This window comes from Trematomus bernacchii, unplaced genomic scaffold, assembly GCF_902827165.1.
Source record: "Trematomus bernacchii unplaced genomic scaffold, fTreBer1.1, whole genome shotgun sequence".
Lineage (NCBI taxonomy): Eukaryota > Metazoa > Chordata > Actinopteri > Perciformes > Nototheniidae > Trematomus > Trematomus bernacchii.
The window spans coordinates 17445421-17464650 of record NW_022987720.1 but is presented as its reverse complement, the minus strand read 5'-3'; the positions used below and the strand labels follow the sequence as shown (position 1 = coordinate 17464650).

At 41.2% G+C, this 19230-nt stretch overlaps 3 protein-coding genes across 9 annotated transcripts in view; 1 reads left to right on the top strand and 2 right to left on the bottom strand.

The window, feature by feature from the left end:
* LOC117493391 (potassium channel subfamily T member 2) overlaps nt 1-10624 on the bottom strand; it is a 33004-nt gene extending 22380 nt beyond the window's left edge. For both annotated transcript variants that reach the window (XM_034143921.1, XM_034143922.1), the window contains exons 1-2: nt 10274-10624; nt 416-495 (exon numbers count right to left, since the gene is read on the bottom strand). In XM_034143921.1, coding sequence (XP_033999812.1) covers nt 416-495; nt 10274-10362 — 169 coding nt within the window. In that variant the 5' untranslated portion in view covers nt 10363-10624. The remainder of the gene's footprint in view (nt 1-415; nt 496-10273) is intronic.
* Nucleotides 10625-12039: 1415 nt separating this feature from the next.
* Nucleotides 12040-15909, bottom strand: qtrt1 (queuine tRNA-ribosyltransferase 1). Its single transcript, XM_034143950.1, has 9 exons — nt 15501-15909; nt 15311-15379; nt 15055-15193; nt 14753-14947; nt 13890-14028; nt 13612-13687; nt 13405-13514; nt 13120-13204; nt 12040-12648 (listed from the first exon to the last, which is right to left on the bottom strand). Exons 1-9 carry the CDS (start codon nt 15786-15788, stop codon nt 12496-12498), a joined length of 1254 nt encoding a protein of 417 aa, XP_033999841.1. The 5' UTR covers nt 15789-15909; the 3' UTR covers nt 12040-12495.
* Nucleotides 15910-15994: 85 nt separating this feature from the next.
* Nucleotides 15995-19230, top strand: part of dnm2a (dynamin 2a) — a 29324-nt gene continuing 26088 nt past the window's right edge. For 3 of the 6 annotated variants that reach the window (XM_034143928.1, XM_034143927.1, XM_034143926.1), the window contains exon 1: nt 15996-16471. In XM_034143928.1, coding sequence (XP_033999819.1) covers nt 16311-16471 — 161 coding nt within the window. In that variant the 5' untranslated portion in view covers nt 15996-16310. Of the gene's footprint in view, nt 16472-19230 lie in introns of all 6 variants that reach the window. The other 3 variants (XM_034143931.1, XM_034143930.1, XM_034143929.1) reach the window with 2 other exon arrangements.

Here is a 19230-nt window from a genome sequence, read left to right as displayed (position 1 = left end):
GGCTCACAGGGAGGGGGGGGGGGGCAGGAGCTCCAACAAGCCGTTTAGGACAGAGAGTGAATACCGGTGAATACACATACTTTACAGAGATGCTGTATGAGAAACCAATGTGAGTTTGGAAAATTGCACAGTATAAATCTATTCTAGTAGACCTCAACAATGGAATTATGATCAGTAGAAATGGCCATGACATGGGACCTTTAAGATTTTATTCATCGGCATGTGATTTGACTATGTATGCAGGAAGGAATCAACATAAAAAGTTATCATATGTCCAGATATGAATCCACAGAGAACCTTTATCAAGACTACGAATTATAAAACAGTCACAAAGAGTGGACAAGTTGAACAACTTGGTGATGAAATGCAGAGCAAGAAAGGCTGCACATAGACAGACAGAAAGAGTGCAACTCACTTGATCTTTGGTTTTTGATGAAGAACAGCTTAAGGCGCTCCTTGAAAGTGTTCTCATTCACATAGAACTCCACCTGCACCCTGAGAGAGGGACGGAGAGACGGGCAGGGACAAAGATAGGGAGGGAAGAGATGATTAAAGAGATCAAACAACCTCTTTTATAGAGTCAAGACAAGAGTCAGAAGAGAAAAAAACAAGTAGAGGGCTGGGAGATAAAATAAAATAAAACAAGAGGATTACAATAAAGTGTTATACAATTGAGGTAAAAATGGCGATAATGATGATTTGAACAGTGAAAAGTAAGAAATAAGACTCTGTGGCCAACTGCATTAAAGACTAATGGGTTTGGGAGGAAATGGTGCTCCTGCTTGTCCGCCTGCCCATAGGCCCAGACAGCTGCAGTCAGTCTCGTTATCTCCACTGATTAAATATAGAGCAACAAATTACTTCCCTCTGATGTTTCTGCTGAACATGGAAGGCCATAATTACTGCTCTTTCTCCCTTACCATTCTGGCACCCTCCTGTTAGAGGTACACACACAACTACTGTACTCACACAGACCCAATAACACACACCTGTGAGAGGGTCATTAAGATTATTTGGCCATTCACAAGCCCATCTGACACCTATGGGGAGGCATGATTACATTTACAAAAAAGGCTCTCTTCAGACAGCTCTTACATGTGTGCAGGCACATTAGCAGACAGACTGACGGTGACTGTATTTCCTGTCGGACCACCTCAGGGGAGATTTCTCAGTGGCTCTCCTTTCATCCTATGGAGGGAAGAGTGGATGACTCAGGTCGGGGATGAAAAACGGCGGGCTGGGCTCACTGGTGGTCTCCTCACAACACACAGACAGATGAAAGCGAGGGAAGAACAACTGTTCTATTCTGTCTGCAGGAAGAGGAAGGGATGGGGGGGGGGGGGTCTTCCCAGGGTTCCAGAGTGACGCTATAGCAGCACCCCACATGGTCAGACACGCAGAGACCAAAGCCAAAGCTGCACTTTCCCAGCTACATTAAGGGGGTGGGGGGTAACTTTCCTCTTTGTTGCTATGGCAACACAGGATTCGTTGTCTTTTCCCCTCCCTCTCACATGAGCAGATGTGAGCAAACACATACTTGTGAAGTGTGTGCAGCCATCTGAGCCGATACCCCGCTCCAACTTGTTGACGGCCCTTTGCTCTGAGCAGCCTGCTGACAATAAGGCTTTCACACACACACACACACACACACACACACACACACACACACACACACACACACACACACACACACACACACACACACACACACACACACACACACACACACACACACACACACACACACACACACACACACACACACGATGGAAAACAAGAGGACATGTAGACACGGCCAGCAGCTCCCTCAGGGGTGTGTAAGGGCACTTTAGGATTAAAAATACACTTTGAATGAATTACTGTCGAGATGGGACACCCTACGGTATTTTCAGTCAATGGGGATTGTAAGGAAACGTGTGTGTGTGTGTGTGTGTGTGTGTGTGTGTGTGTGTGTGTGTGTGTGTGTGTGTGTGTGTGTGTGTGTGTGTGTGTGTGTGTGTGTGTGTGTGTGTGTGTGTGTGTGTGTGTGTGTGTGTGTGTGTGTGTGTGTGTGTGTGTGTGTGTGTGTGTGTGTGTGTGTGTGTGTGTGTGTGTGTGTGTGTGTGTGTGTGTGTGTAAAGAGGCGTAATGAGCTAATAGACCATATGACTGCATGAGTTATTTCATGCACAAGTCAATCAAACAATCAATAGCTTGGTTGTAAGAAGCATAGACACATTTCCGCCACACATTTTAAAGTGAATATCATTAGTGCCATTAAAAGTTGGAGAAATTCATTATTTACATGATGTTCCAAGACTAAGAACAGCAAGTATCAAGAAAACTGTTTTCCAATGCTGCATAGTAGATCCTGTGATCAAAGGCTCCTAAAACTTCAAGGTAGGCAGAAAATAAGAAAAACACTTAGTGAGAAACCTATTGGTTGAAACATATTAACAACAAATGTCAGATCTTACCAGTGAAGATGTTTGACTCACCCAGTGATTAACTGTTCCACACAACTACCACATGTTTTAATCTATACCATCATCTGTCCTGCTAAAGTAACTGTAAGCCACAATCAACTTTTGTTCAGTTTACAGTACATTAACACTATTCTTGCACACATTTTATTAGAAAGAATGACTGATCCACTGTGTCAAGTTTTGGGTTATCTTCTGCATAAAAAAACCCAAATTGGTCAGAGCTTAAATGTCATTTTCCTTCAAGCTTAATGTCCTCTTTTACAACCAAATCCATCAGGCACTGCACCTCTTTGTCTCGCAGTGACAGTGTTCTTCTAAACTTGCAAAACCTCCAGTATTTATTGACTGTTTGTGTTTCCCTTAAGACACTTAATAAAGTGACATAAGTTACTTAATTCAACGGTACCTGCATTACTTCATTCATCAAAGTCCTTAAAGCCTCTCCACACTCTATGACTAGGCTGTGATAACTTCCCAGGAGAAGAGGATCATTTCAGAGGTCCTTTTGCCATTGATGTGTTTCTCTCTGAGCGAGGGCTTTTCCACTTGAGTGTACAACAGCGGATGAAAAGTAAAGTGGAAATATAGCCCAATAAAAGACTTGAGCTGTGGGATAGATTGAGAGTCTGGATCTTTAATCTAAGGGGAGGATGGAGGAGAAAAACACATTAAAAACTCATAAGGGCATTATTTCAAAACAAACGACACGCAAACTCATCATGATGGCACTTCTGGGCAACAGCCCCCAGAGGCCCTCAAAAAAGCACAACAAAAGAAGTGATCAGATCACTGTGGAGAAAAACTGCTTTGGGATACTGTTGCGCAGAAATAAAACACATGTCGCTGGATGAACAACCATTTTAGTGTATCGCTTAGGATTCCCCATGGAGGTCCTCCTTTCTGTCTCTCTGCTTCTTTCTTTAAATAAAGGTGTATTTAACAATTATTTAGAGGCAGACATCTAAGATCCTCTCCCAGGCTTTAATAGATCAATAACAGCATGTTATAACAGCTGGAAACAAGAGAACAGGAAGCCTGGGGAGAGCATTTGCATTTAAAGTTGAACTGTGCAAGAAAGAGAGCGAGAGAGACTCATACAGACGGATAAATAGACGCAGACAGATGGACAGAAAGACAGAGGGGGACTTGCGGAGGAGGATCTCTGAGAGAGGGTGAGAGCTGAACCTTGTCCTCCTGCTGTTTCCACCCATGCCTGTGCTCTGTAATGACAAAGCACTGGCCGTCTAATGACACAGTGCAAGAGGCTAAAGAAACCCAAATCTGTGCGTGCACAACAGCACAGAATTGGCTCATCACGACAAAACCCAGAAATAGTATTCATATCAGTTAAGCAACAGAAACTAAATAGGAAACCAAGTGAAACATTATGCAGGCAAATCTCAGATTACAGTAATGATATGAACATTTATTCTGTTCAATTGATGGAAAGCCAACTATTCATATTTGGAGAATGCCAATGTTAAGAGAGGAGGGATGAATCTGAATGGACACAGTTAGGAGAAAAATCTATCATAATTCAAATTCAGGGGAAGGCCGTCTGCCAGGTCTATCATTACATTACATGTCACTTGTTAGACACTTGTTAGACGCTTTTATCCAAAGCGACTTACATACTCAATACTGTGGGCTGGGCAATCCCCACAGGAGCAAATTGGGGTGAAGTGTCTTGCCCAGCGACACAACGACATGCTGACTGCAGTGGGGTTCGAACCTGTTCCGACCCCCTGATCCGAACACCAACGCACAACTCAATGCACAACCCACTACACCACTGCACCACACGCCTCCCTATCACTGCTTTGATATGCAAATTAGGACTAATGATTGTTCTGGCATTTATTTCATACATTTTAAAGGAAAATCTTAGTTCTTAACTTTTCAGATGTGAAAAGATGAGTATAGAAATATTTAAACCTAAAAAAGCATCAGTGAATATGTTATTTCTAAAGAAGCTCTTCCCGTTTATTGGAAGCAACATGTTTCTCCTTGAGAACCATTATATGGAGAAATGCTGATGGTCATAAAGCAGCTTGAGGTTTGAAACTCAACATACAGTTTTCTTAAGATGAATGGGGGACCAAATGACATTCCACAATAATATCTACTCGAAATAAGGGCAGGAGAAAATCAATGGGCTGACAACTAAAGTCAAATGAATTGCACATCACCACAGGAGCACTCGAACAGCTTGAAGAGAAGCAAGACATTGTTCCTGACCCAGATACACAACCATCCCACACAATGTGCTAATGGCAGGTGGAGACGAACAAAAGAAAATAAGAAATTAAAAATGAAAATATGTGTAGCCTTCAACTCTCCTTCATCATTTTCTATGGTAATAGCATAAATACACATTTTTATGTTCACACTGACAATGCAGGTTCATGCTGCCTAAAAAGTCAGAAGAAAGAAATGTCAAATGCCTTTAATACCACTGATTGCTGCCACAAAAACGATTTTAACACTCCAATGAAACAAGCAAGTGCTCTCATAATAACTTAATGATGATTGAGACCTTTAAAGGGGCTCTTTCTCTACATGCCTTTTAATATAACTGATGGAGAAAATCAACCTTTCTTTGTCGTGACCGATTTATCCAAAAATCCACTAGCCGTGGAAATGCACAGCAGGGAATTGACAGCCATCATTTACTGTACAATACATGTGTAAGGCACCCCACAGTTTATTGACATGTATTAAGCGTGCACGGCAGCCTTTACTCAGAGCCATTTCCTGAACAACGCCTGGGTTCCAATAGATTCAAACTCTCCATACGTCATCAGTGGAAGTGCTCTAGCTGCTCGCTGACAAAAACCAGCCTTGCTAATCCTTCCCTGATATGATCATATACCTTTTTAGTTACTATTTACTACTTTCTCTTGCTAAAGAAAAAACAGAACACAACGGACCCGTTTAATATGCAGAAAATACACACTTGGCTCCATGATTTGCCTAAATGCCATAATAATCCCTCTAATGTGAAATTAAAAATGGCGTAAAGTGCTGCACAACTCTATTAAAAGCCATCCAATGACATTCTATCCCTTCAGATTACATTAGCTTTGGATTTGCACGGTTATTTTACCTTTGATCAAATCAGCGTGAGATATCAATCTGTTTCCAAGTCGTCTACAAATCACCTGTTTGACGATGACATGTGCAACGCAAAAGTAGTGAAACATGAGATGAATCGTCTTTATTGCCTGTGTCTGGTGTCTCTGGGGCTGTTTGGGTTTGAAAGTCCTGCACTGTATTAAGCTAACACACTTTGGGAATAGGGGATCTGCGATCAGTGGCAACTGTTTGTGATCCCCCACAGCAGAGTGGCAGAGCGGCTGCCTCCCCCCACTCTGATGCTACTGGGCCTTCAAGCAACACAGAACACAGCTACAGCCCAGAAGTGCTCCGACTCATGCTGGTCAGCCCCATGGCTGTGTTAGTGTCCACAGCAGGGAGGCTCTTACGTGTTGACAGTGCTCTCCTAACAGAAAGGCTGGTTAGGGAGTTCAATATCTAGCTAATTAAAGCCCAGTGGAGGCAGAAAAATCTCTAATAATAAAATAACTGTGTCTAGATGACCACCAGGGACACACCCTGCACTGTTCTTTATACAGCCTTGGGCTAATGCTAATCAGTGATAACAATGAAAAAGGATAAAGCTTTCAACATATAATGTATGTATATGAAATGATAGCCAAAGGATGAAGGGGTTGCTCGAGGAGCAAAGAATACAATGTAATAAACTCTGATTGTATGACAAAACTAAAGTGTCTCCCATTGTCCATTCAGGTTATGCCTTCTCAGAAAGATAGCGACGAGGCTCATGATCACCACTCCAAAATGGTGGAATGAGCTCCCCATTGAAATCAGGACAGCAGAAAGCGTGCACATCTTCCGGCGCAGACTGAAAACTCATCTCTTTCGACTCCACTTCGAGCGATAGAACTAACAAATAATTGCTAACAAAGCACTTATATACTAATAAAAGACTGGCTTATCTAAAGCCAGTTGAGTAGCACTTGAAATGTTTTGGCTCTATGAAACCTGATGTACTTATATGATTCTGTTTTCTTCAAGTTTGTATCTTCCTGGTCGAATTTGGATAAAAGCGTCAGCTAAATGCAATGTAATGTAATGTAAAGAATGTGCAAAATATTCTCCATCCTCCGAACGTGCCCTCTTATTTGGACTCAAGACGGACCTATCTTTAATCTTCAATCCTACTGGAAACCTTCCCTCTTCTCCATTACTAATTAGGATGATGTTTTCAGACACTTCTGTTAATTATGAGGAAGGGAAATGTGCCATGTCTGATGCTTTGGATTTTAATTTGCCTACTCCACTGTAGGACCCCAGCTCAAAATCGACTATGCAAACCCTCCCCCGTAAAGAATTGATTTCAATTAGCAACTGGTTGCTTTTTAGTTGGCTTTACTTCAGATGTTTACCGGATTGATTATGCATTTGGTGGTTTTGAGGTCTGCATGCTCCCACATCACACCTTCTATCTCATCCAGCCTCAAATCTGATAGAATCACCTTTTCTCCAAGTGATTCTTTCCATTATACAAGCCCTTTTGTATCTCTGATAACGTCCCTTTATGCCAGCTCTGGCTCTGCAGACATGATGCATAATAACATCCGTAATTCCAAAATCCTCAACAAAGAGCTGTCTAATCTTATAAATGATATGACTGAAACTTACATGAGCTCTAAAAGGCTCACAAAAGGACTTCGGCTTTCACTGTAAGTCAATATATCTTGAATATTGACAATATTGATGGATCGTGCTTTACATTGGCTTTAATAGATTAAGGCTTGACAGAAATAATTACGAAGGTGGCAAAGATAGAGAGAGCACGGGGATAAGAGAGATTTGACAGAGATGGAGCGAGAGAAGAGGCGACAGCCAATAAGAGATTGCTTTAAGGACAAAAGGCTGTCAGTTGTATGATAATCCTGGACTCTGAGGGAAACTCCTCCTAAGGCTATTCTCCAGTAGAGCACCTGGAACCCTGCTGTATGTAAATTCACTTGTATGTGACATACAAGCAGAGTAGATCAAATGTGTATTTATAATATGTAAATAGTATGTAAGCCAGGAAGTTCAACAGAAAGTGTGTGGCAAAGGAAGACTGTTTGGCAGACAGAAACAAAAAGCTAGCTTACTTCACAAATTGTTGAAGACGGTTGCTAATAATAAACAACCCTCCATTTCAGGGCAAGTTCGATGTTAAAAATATTCAAAATTCAGACTGCTTCTTTGACTTCTCCTAATCAGCCTGTAAAAGATCTCAATTTCATCGTTTGGTCTTCTGGTATTTCATCAAGACAGAAGCCTCTGATTCACTGCCAGAACATATAAATGGAGTCGGTGTAAACAGAACAGTAATACTAAAATGTTCCTACTTCTGGGTACTTGACACATTTCGGCAACAGCAGGACACACATTACCGATCAAGTATCAGGCACAACCTCGAGCTTATATTTTAGGAACGAAGCAAATAAAGATAATTGGCAGTTGCAGACGCAATTTCAGCAGAACATTATTTAAATGTTGTCTGGGAGAATAGGCTTGTTTCTGTGCAGAGTTAACGGAGCCAAAATAATATCTGTTTGTTCCAATTTGACACAAATAAGATACAGCCAGGAGAAGGTGTCTCTTAATTGTTTTTTTATGTTTAAGCAAAATCCTGCTTTGGGACCGAGACACTATAACTACTAGTAATCACACAATCTGGAGGATCCTATGTGTCAAAAACTGAATTATAAAATAAATTCCCACAGAACATTGCCTCACTTAAGAGCCTTCAGTGCCAAAGCTAAATGTATTGCACCGAGTTACAGGAGAGCTCTTGAAAGGGGAAAATGGCATGGTATTGAAGGCACTTCAATCGGAACTAAGATGTTGAGAAGCACAGGGAGTGTGTTGTGGTGGGGGTTGAATTTGAAAGAGGGCAACGTATGGACACGCATCGACAGGGATGCAGGCTAAGAGGAGAGGGGGAGTGAGAAGGCCCACAGAGGATGACAGAAGAGGGATTAAAAGGCTCAGTTATGTATGTTTTCCCTGCGCAGAGTGCCACCATTTGTGTCAAGGAGATAAGTTATGCGTACACATATTGACATTTTGATGTGTGAGAGTTTCTGTGCAGGGACGCGTTGATACTATATGGAGCTATCTGAGCTCCTGCGCCCATTGGGGCCGTCTGGTTCTCTGAGGATGTTTGTTAAAGCTACTCCTAGATTAATGGACCACAGCAGACAAACTCTGTGTTATTCAACCCTAAACAAGATTTTCTGTCACTATCAATCCCAGCTCTTCCTTCTAATCAGTCCATTTTATAGCAGCTAATACTCCCTGGACACTGAGATCAACATCTTAATTCCTCTGTCAATAGCTTTCCCTCTCACAAGTGTTGTTTGTAAATGAAACACATAGAAAAGTTACAAAGACTACTTTGCTAGACACTAATGCTCATAATAAATCCTAAAACAGGATGCATGAGTTCATTGGACATTCCAGCTCTGCATATGACAGAAATAAATAATAAAGTGCTCTGTCCAGTAGTCTCAAATCAACCGAATCAATCACAACCACCAACAACACTTTCACTACCTACATTGTAACTGAAATGATCCATGTTGTTGTCAACTGTTTTTATTGTTTTTGCCTCTTTAAGACGATGAAGAGCCTGGACTGTAGAAAGTAAGGTTGTGTCTCATAGACTTCCAAGAAAGAGGCAGCAAACCCTCCTCACTAAACCTCTGTAATCAGGTGAGGTCGCATTGAACTCTGGTTGGGAAACATAGGTCCTTGGGCAATAGCCAAGACATTACAAAAGGCCAAAAGAGAAACCAGAGTGAGCAGGCCCATTAGGCTTCAAATGCTCAAAATGAGACCCTTTCAGAGGTCATGGATACAGATACACAGTATAATGGTATGATTTATCTTCAAAAAGGACACTGTTTAATGGTTCAATAATAAGATAATCGTTATTGACAGACCTCTATGGTAACATGTAGAAGTGACTCTTCATTGAAGTCTGGCAATGCCTGCAGGATTGATTTCTAAAAGGCAAGTGTCCCCCATTTTGCTGATTCAAAACACCCACTCAAGTACAGAAGCAAGTGTTTTGGTCCTGATATCGACCAAGCAACAAAATGCATCAAGCTTGAAATTGAGGTTAAGGTTTTCCATTAGACTGCAGGATGAAATAGACAAATTAAGCAATGCATATCATATTGCATGTCAAATATTCTGCCCTGCAAATGTGGAATCAAAGGTTAATTGCCAGTGACAGAGGAAGCAGCCTGTCCAGGTTGCAGATTGTTCAATGCAAATCTCAGGAATTATGGCATGAGGAGAACATAAACAGGGAAACGCACTGTAGGTCTACCCATACTCGCTCCTTCTTCATTTCAAAGGATTTTTACACACATGTATGAGCCACTTGCAAATACATCATATTACTATAATGAATGAGTCTCTTAATTTCATTCCATGTCTCAATTTGTTCCTTTGGTTGATTAGTGTAATGCTTTTGGTGGGATTATATTAATTAGCAGCATTAGCAACACTATCCTCCGCGCACACTGGGGAAGGAGTAAACCTGTTGCAGCGACAGAGCTGCACAGCTGGCAGTACAATACTACACCTGAATAAACGTGATAACAAGAAAAACATGCACACGGAAAACAAATTAGTACTTTATAGAGAAGGTGGCATGATGCTCTCAGATGCACAGCGGATTCAGGGCGCCGTGCGTAAACGATGAAAGTCCTTACCTGTCGTCGGTCTGCCAGTCCCCGAGCAACAGGTCTCGGAACCGGTACCGAGGGGGCAGCGGGAGCACTTCCTTCTCCAGTTCGACCATGGTTCTTCCACAGAGCCCAGAGATAAAGGCAGATATCACCGCAAACCGCACCTCCACACCAAGGAGGTGCACCCCCCAAAACCAACTCCGTTCCTCTTCCTTCTGCTATTCAAAACGTAGATTAATAATGAACACATATACATCTCATGGCATCGTCTTCGACCTCCCTTCTAAAGAGAAAAAAACCAACTTCTTTCTTGTTTGGCACCCGACAGAAAGCAGCTGCACTTTTATTCCCGACGAGCCAACAGGTCGAGGATGATCATCCGTCGGTGCGTATGTGGGGGAGGCTGCACTTTACTGAGACAGCTGGAGAGCAACTGGTTGACTCTCACCAGCAGCAGCATCCTCCCTGCCTGAGCTCCGCATGAACGCACTGGCAACAAATGTGAACCCGACCGATAGGCACCATAAGACTTTCCCTGTAGGACTGAGAAATTATAAGAACAATTGCAAAAACAATACACGCAAAACCTATATCTGTCAAAAAGCTACCAAAATGTTTGCAGCATTATGAGCACATCACTTCCCTATGTAAATCTGAATAATGATACAACTCATGGGTGACAAGTGACTCTGAGAAATGTCTATATTTCTGGAAAACTGCGTGCACCTCCTAAATCTGAACGACGCTTAGGCTATGTGTTATTTCTACATGGAGATCTCTTCATCATTATTTTATAAGAAGTAGGTAACAGTGGTTTTTTGAGTCCGTTTTTCGGTGGCACATGTGACATATTGGGAATTGTTACACTGAAATATACATGAGCACAAATCCAATGTATTTAGCTTGCCAACTGAGCTCTGAGCGCCGTTGTTCAATCACTAAGCCTCCATATGCTAAGTAAATCAAAAACATAGTCGAGGCAGAAGACATTTTAGAAAAGACATCCCTTCTAAAGAGAATCAAACATAATCCTGTAAAACAAAAACACTCAAAAGTAGACATTCCTCTGAATGTGGGCTATTATTATATTAAATGACAAAAGGTCACTATAAACTCGCTATTATCATAGAAACATGAATGCTTCAGTTTGCCTCTTATTGTAATTAAACAACTTGTAAACTCCTATTATTTACAAAACCCATAATTTGTCTTTGTAGTACCACACTGTGTTAGTCATTATGAGAGGGGACTATACAAGTCACATGTTTAATCTTGTTGAGCCTGTGGCCATAACAAAAGCAGTAATGAAATTCAAATGTGGTGCATAAGAGGACTGTTGACTCGGAGCCACAGACAACAGGTGTTATTTAAATCAACTGCCAATGATTAATATTAATCAGCAACAACAGAGCCTCGATAGAGCAGCACCTCAGTAAACTCCCAACAAAACCGCCACTCAGAAGGTTAAAAGGGATGATTGTCCAATGGAGGACAACATAGAGAATAGCATTGAATAATGACTTGATATGCTGACTGTGTTGGGATTTTTGGAATGTAATGTTTTTGTGCTTTCCTACTTTTCAGCTCATATTCCTACTGTAATTAAGTGATTTGCACGAATTAGATTAAGCTGTACTGCTTTTAACTATACAGGAAAGCTTAACATATTGCATTTTAGTCACACTGCTCTGGTTTTGTCTATTTTGCCCTCTGGTGGTCATCTTGACACAAGCACACAATCTTTGTGAGCTTCAATTGAGCTTGAATTCAGTAATATGTTCTAACAGGCATCTGACAACCTCTAGTCTGTAGGTTAAAACACCAGAATACAAACACATTTATTTATCTCGTGCCTTTGGCAGAAATGAAACACCAGGTTGACAGGAAGGCAAAACATTTCATTTCCAATGGGTGGGCCAACTTCGTAGCCATGGTAACAACCAAAAGTGTCGGCGCACATCAGAGGAGATAGTTCATGTGTTTCAAACCTCATTTAAACCCCATTCAGTCTCACATTACCATAATGTCTAGTATGAGGACAATTTGCAGAGGCTGAGTAAAGCAGAAGATAATCAGGCTTCATCTATCAGATCAAAAGCCATTTGCCTCATTGCCAAACAAACAAGCAATTTATAAACAAGTATAAACAAAGAGTAAAAAATAATCATCCATTAAAAAAGCCATTTAAAATCTTTCAGTCACTGTTTGACATCCCCATTGAGAGCATGACGGTTGCCTTCCAGGTTTTATTCCAGTGTAATGTTGACGGAGGCGAGAGCGTCCACGGCCCAGCCCGGGTACTGGTCACGAGACGGGAACATGCGCTTCATGAACGTCCGTATAAACTCAGGGAAGCAGCCTTCCACAATGCTCTGTCTCACAGAGCGCATCAGGTTGAGCTGCAAGGAGAAATGATTGGAAAATAATGTGATTATTGATCTCCAGCAGGTAATCATATTGTATTCTACATCATAAGAGTATACCGTAAGAAAGTTTACATGCTACTACTCACCATGGCAACATTTCAGGGTACCATGTAAGCAAAATTCACAATGGCAAAATGTAAAAAGAAAAAAATATGTGCAAAATTATAAAAATTTCTTATTTTTATTTAACTTTAAAAATAAAGTATTCAAAATAGTGTGCCTAAAAATATATTATTAAGTTTGTCACACTACACGTTTGTGCTCGCATTTTAAAATTCATAATCACATAATGCCATTTTAATTTGATTATTAAAGATGATTTTGTTATTTGATTTAATGTATTATTATTATATAGTGGTTACATGTGTTTGTTGATGTATAATCTTGATTCAATATCTAGTTATGATGTGGCTTTATCTACAGAGAGACATTTCAGATACTGACCTGGTAGGCAATGTTGTGGATAGTGATGTGATGCATGGCTGCACTGTCACTCTTAAACAGAGCATGGAGGTAAGCCCGACTGTGTCTGGAAAAAGAAAACAGATTTATTTTGTTACCATTCTCCCAGGAATGCAGTTTCAAACAAATGCATTCAATAAGGTATTCCTGAATTGCCAACACATCCCTCTTTTATACCAAATAGTGTACATTAGTGCTTTTTTTTAACTTCATCATTTAACATATGACAGGATGATACAAAAATGTGTTGTTGGTTTATTGACTTACCTTTTGCAGGTGGGACATTGGCAGTCTGGGTCTATGGGCTCGAAATCTTTGGCATACTGCTTATTTTTTATCTGGAGAGATCCCCAAGGAACCAAGGCTGAGCCAAACCTCTAAGGAAACAAAAACATGACTGTCAGAAAATAGTTTTTCAATTGAAAAGAAAGCTGAATGATCAGTGCTAATCAGAGTGTGTGTGTGAGAGCTTACCGCAGTGCGGGTGGGGAACACACAGTCAAACATATCACATCCCAGAGCAACACACACCACCAGATCCACAGCATACCTGCAGCACATGAATAAATCATCTGAATGATTTAATATTGAACTGAATATTTGTCAAAAGGCAAAATATGTACACACCATGATTATTTTTTTAATGAATATGAGAATAATGATGCAACTGCAATTACCGGTAGATATTTTTTCCAACCATTCAGCCCTACCATAAACACCACAATTCTCATGAAATATTTAAGCAAACGTACCCAACACCCATGAGGTATCGAGGCTTTTCCCGTGGCAGGTGGTCAGTGCTCAGGGTCACCATCCTCCAGAAGTCATCCTTCTCCTCTCCTCCACTCAGGCCTCCGATGGCAAAACCAGGAACATCACGTTGAGTCATTTCTGCAGGAAGGGGATAAGATGTCTCAAGCACAAGTTCTGGACCTTCTCATCAGTTTCAAACAGTTTAGGAATGTACAATTTACAACAAGATCAGCCAGCTAGAGCATGCATTTCACTAAAGGTTACAGGGCTTCTGCAGCCAGGGCCTTTCAGCTCTGGGCCCCCTGTCTGAGGGTTTCAGAATTGCAGAATTAGAAACATCTATTTAATTACTTCTCAAAAATTATCTTAAAAGATGTAATGCGAGCACACCATTTTACTAGTTTCCACCGTGAAAAGTACTTAATAACTTTACTTTAAAATTGATGTATAAATATATATTACTATTATATTTCAGTTTTCTTTACAAAACTGCCAATGGCTGCCAATTTCCTTGCACACTATATTTAATATTTTTTATATTATATTTAATATATATATAAAAATCTCTAAATTGGAAATATATGATTGCTCTTCACCTCATGATGCTGCCACTTGTATGATCCACACAGACTTTTTCATGAGATAAACATGTTAAAGCTTATGTACATCCATTTATACAAATAATTTAGTAATAGAGCCCCTTTCCAAATTATTTCAAATAATTGAATTGTGGAGCCATTTCAACATAATCCCCCTCTGAATATGCAGATCCCATCCTCCAGCATCATTACAAGATATACAAAGACAGAGGTAGAAAATCAAAAGAAGATAAAAGGATCACAACAATGCAAGATCTTATTACCATCTAGACAGGCCTTGCGCAGCTCTGTATTTAGCCCTCCCTGGATTATGGCAAATAGGTTTTGTTTTTCTGGATTTTTATTGGCTGATATGCAGCGGTCCAGCCAGCGAATGGATCTGTGCATTGCCTCCTCCACCCGCGGCCCTGTCACCGTACTGCTGACCACATCATCAAGCTGCATCATGATGTCTGAACCTGGAGGGACACAAAGAAGCATGGGGAGACCATCTATAAGTCACTGGGAAACTGACAGAAGGTACAAGTATTTGTTATTCAATACTCGTTACATTATTTTAGCACACCTAGACTGTTCTGTATGCTGATGGATTTCTCAGGAGTAAGGAGGATCTCTTTGCCATCATAGGGGGACTTGAACTTCACCCCTTCCTCTGTGACCTCTGAGAGCTCGACAAGAGACACCATCTGAAACCCCCCACTGTCCTGTAAGCAGAGGAAAGAAAACACAACATATCAACACAGATGTCATCACCTACATTGTACTTTTGTGAACATTCATCATCTATGCAATCACAGTTAAAATATAATCTATGTACTCACAGTTAAAAGATTCCTCTTCCAATTCATGAACCCGTGCAAACCATTGGCTTTCTCGATCAAATCAGGCCCCTGCAGGCCAGTAAAGTTGAAATGGAGAAAAACAATACAAAGTTTCCATGAATTAATCAAGTCACTATTAAAGTCAATTGAGACATCATAAAATCAGAAATGCTATTATTGTGCTGCCTACCGGTCTCATGCCCAGGTGGTATGTGTTTCCAAGACAAATCTGACAGCCAAGAGCGTCCAGCTGATCCACAGTGATTCCCTTCAGAGTGCCCTGAGTCCCGACAGGCATGAAAACCGGGGTGCTGACGGCCGAGTGGGGCAGGATTAGATCACAAGCTCTTGCTTTTGTTACAGGGCATTCAGCGACGATTCGCAGAGTGAGTGGAGAAGCTACGGATAAAGCTTTCTTGAGGGACATGATGTTTTCAGAAGTGTTTGCAGCAGCTCCACACGCTCTGGTCGCAGCCATGTTGAAATGTGACGTGAGCGGCAGCAAATTGGAAATCGTCTTGACCAATCAGAGTTGAGCTATTTTTTTAGAGCAAAGAACACGCCTTTGGACTATCCAATAAGAATGTCAGTTTGACAGAAGGGCAGCTATGGTAGCCAATAAACTACCTGCTTTCTTTGACAAGAGGCGGGTCTCTACTCGCCGGTTTCGATCGGATGTCATCTCCTGTCTTACCGGATGGTGTGTTTTGTAGAGGAAGTTTTGTTTTGCGAGTTTTCCGTCCCATTCGACTGACTGGGTACTTAGTTAATGCACTTAAAAGACCCCGACATGATATAAGTGTGAATCGCATTACCGTTAACCGTTAAAGTGTTCAAGGTGAGGACAAAAACCGGTGTTGTTTGAAACGGCGGATCTCCACTCTTCAGAGTAACCCGAGAGCACCTTCCTGCTAAGCTAACGTTACCTAGCTAGTTAGCGCGGATAGCGTTTGGGTCTGGTTTGCGTCCTGTTTAAGGGGCTCTCCGAGCTAACGAAGCCATGGGGAACCGGGGCATGGAAGACCTGATTCCCCTGATCAACAAGCTTCAAGACGCGTTCAGCACCATTGGCCAGAGTTGTAATTTAGACCTTCCTCAAATTGCGGTGGTCGGTGGACAGAGCGCTGGGAAAAGCTCAGTCTTGGAGAATTTTGTCGGCAGGTAAGTGAAAGTGTCTCACTAAGTTAACATGTTCAATCATCTCCTAGTTTACAAAGTTCATTGCGTGGTGTCACGTTATCACACGATTTTTAATTGTTTTATTTGACATAAAGCTAAGCCAGCATTACTTTCTCTAACAGCACGTAACGTCAATATGAAGTTACGCACTTGTCGTAAAACTGCCTTGAAAGTGTGAAAGTGGCTGCAGGTTCACCAACTTCACGTACATACGCTATTTACGTGGCTAAGCAGTGGACCTGTTGACAACTTTTAATCAAGTTTGTGAAACTAGTGCTCAAGTGTTGGCTTATATTCAACAACAGACAATATTCAAACTATTATGTGAATGAGTAGTTGGATAGACATGCTATTTTCTTCAGTGGGCTCTCAGGTTGTATCCACCATTGCCAATATTTTTGCTAAATATATTTGCCCTCTTAAACTGTCAGTACATGTTTTTGTACCTGGTTCCCTCTTTACACTCTGATATTTTAGCATGGCCAGATAAGACATTCTATACAATGTATAACTAATGTTGTTATGTGCATTGCAGGCATTGTTGTTGTGCAATGGTTACCTGTTTCCTCTGGTTCTATTTATGATTTAATACCACACCCAGAATGTCTCACAAGATTTGTATTTACCAATAATTGTTCTTTGTCTGTAGCTCACAGAGTTCATTAGAAGGTCTATTAGGTTACATAACAGTTTGTTGTTTGATTAGTATGTTTATTATTTTCAATGTGAGAGAACAAATATGTTATAGAGAAGGTCAGCAAGGTGAAGCTGGTCAGCCAATGCGAGCCACCTTCCTTCCCTTAGGGATGTGGATATTTGCAGCTGTATTTGCATCCATTGTATGTTATGTAATGCACTGCTTTTGACCTTAATGTACTCAGTCTTTCAACAAAACAAGCTCACATCTCTAGCAGACACAACTTCCCTTACCATCTTCCTCTTTTGTTATTGTTTCTGGCTGAACTTTAGAAATGAAGAGAATATGTCCCTCCATTCTCTGTGGTGTGAGGTTTGAGCTACAGAGCTCCTCAACAGGCCGCTCCTGTTGTTCTCTCCCACATCAGCAGTAAGTGAGATCACCCTGCAGATAAAGAAACAAAAGAAGTAAATCTGAAGCAACTTGTTTAGCAGGTTTTCAGCCCATAGAGAGACACCCAGTGTGTCTGGGTGTAACCCAACCCGCACACAGACTGCACACATATACTGCAGGCCATTCTACAGATAAGAGGAAGGAAGGCATGCAGACAGGCCTTTGCTTATTAACACACTGACAAGAGCATGGCGTAACTGCTCTCAGGCAAGAACACACACAGATTAGACTACCACTCAGCTCACATTAATTCAGATGAGTAGGATTTTGCCCTATGAGTGCACTTGACACATATCAGCTGTAATTAACATGAGACAAAATCACCGCAATCTCACTGCCTATGTGTGCAGCACTAACATTCCGCCCAGCGTACGTCACACACACAATTTGCATATATGCAATGGTATAAACACTTGAACGTGCTTTGTCCTTTCATGAATTATATGAGCGGTGGACTTGAGTCTTTAACAGCTTTTTATCCAACAGTATAAAGTACAGCAGCTACTGGGTGTGCCTGTTGCTGCTGTGTAGATAAACTCGAAGGCAGAAAGGGTGGAACAGTAAACTCATAGCTTCAAGGTCGAGTCTCACTTTAACCTGGAAGCATTTGGGAGGTGCTTCACATCACTATAACAACAGGTGTGCTAATGTGGAAGTGACTCATTGTTGATCTATGGGCTTGTTTAAGCCCATGAGCAGCCAATACCTAATCCCAATAGCATGTGCAGTCATATGTTGCACAAAACTACGAGTGTTTAGTGTGGCAGCATATTTGATTAGCAATTCTCTACAGTAACACCAGTCTTTAAAACACGAGGGCTGAGCTGCTGTTAACGCCAGTAATTATTGCTCTATGGTTTCTCTGGTGGCTGAGGTTTTTATTTTGGTGTTGTGTGTCAAAGGTTTGATTCTTACCGCCTTGTCCCCAAGCATGTAAATAATCCATCTTTTAATTTCTGAGGCACCAACAATAGCGGAAAGAGGGTCGTGCTAGGAACAGACTCATTTCAGACCTGTATATATGTTTACATGGTCCTCTCCTTCTGTCTCTCACCTGATCATATTTAACACATCTGTGCTACGTGACTTCATTTACTGCTTCTCTTTCTTTAACTGTTCAATGCTCTGCAATCATATTATGCATGTTTGTTGTTGCACCGTTTCTGCTTTACATTTCCTAGCTCTGGGTGAGTAGAGAAAATAAGAGCTCATGTTCTGTGTGGTTACTGTCTTTCCGTTGTCATAGTCCGTATTTCCGCCCCCAGCAGGTCAGGTGGGATTGTGATACCTCGTTGACCTGCGTGACTGACCCATCTTGTTGATGTCATTTGGGCCTCTGTTCCCTCCAAGTTTGTTAGCGCAGAGAAGAACAAATTGTCTGGTTGATTTGCGTACTTTGCTGAGCAGAAGATAATCAAATCACTTTAGCTCAACTAACAGCCTCATGTACTTTGATCGTTTCATTTTCTTCGTATGGGCCTGTGTGATTATGTGTTGTTTAGGTTGGCATCAGGGCACCCTAATGAGGAACATTAAGTTCAGCTGACACATTAAAAGTATTTACACTTAAATCAGTTACACATTATCATAATATGATATTTTATTGGCTTGTCTACATCTTAATGGATGCTCTATTGGGCTTTAGGAATAA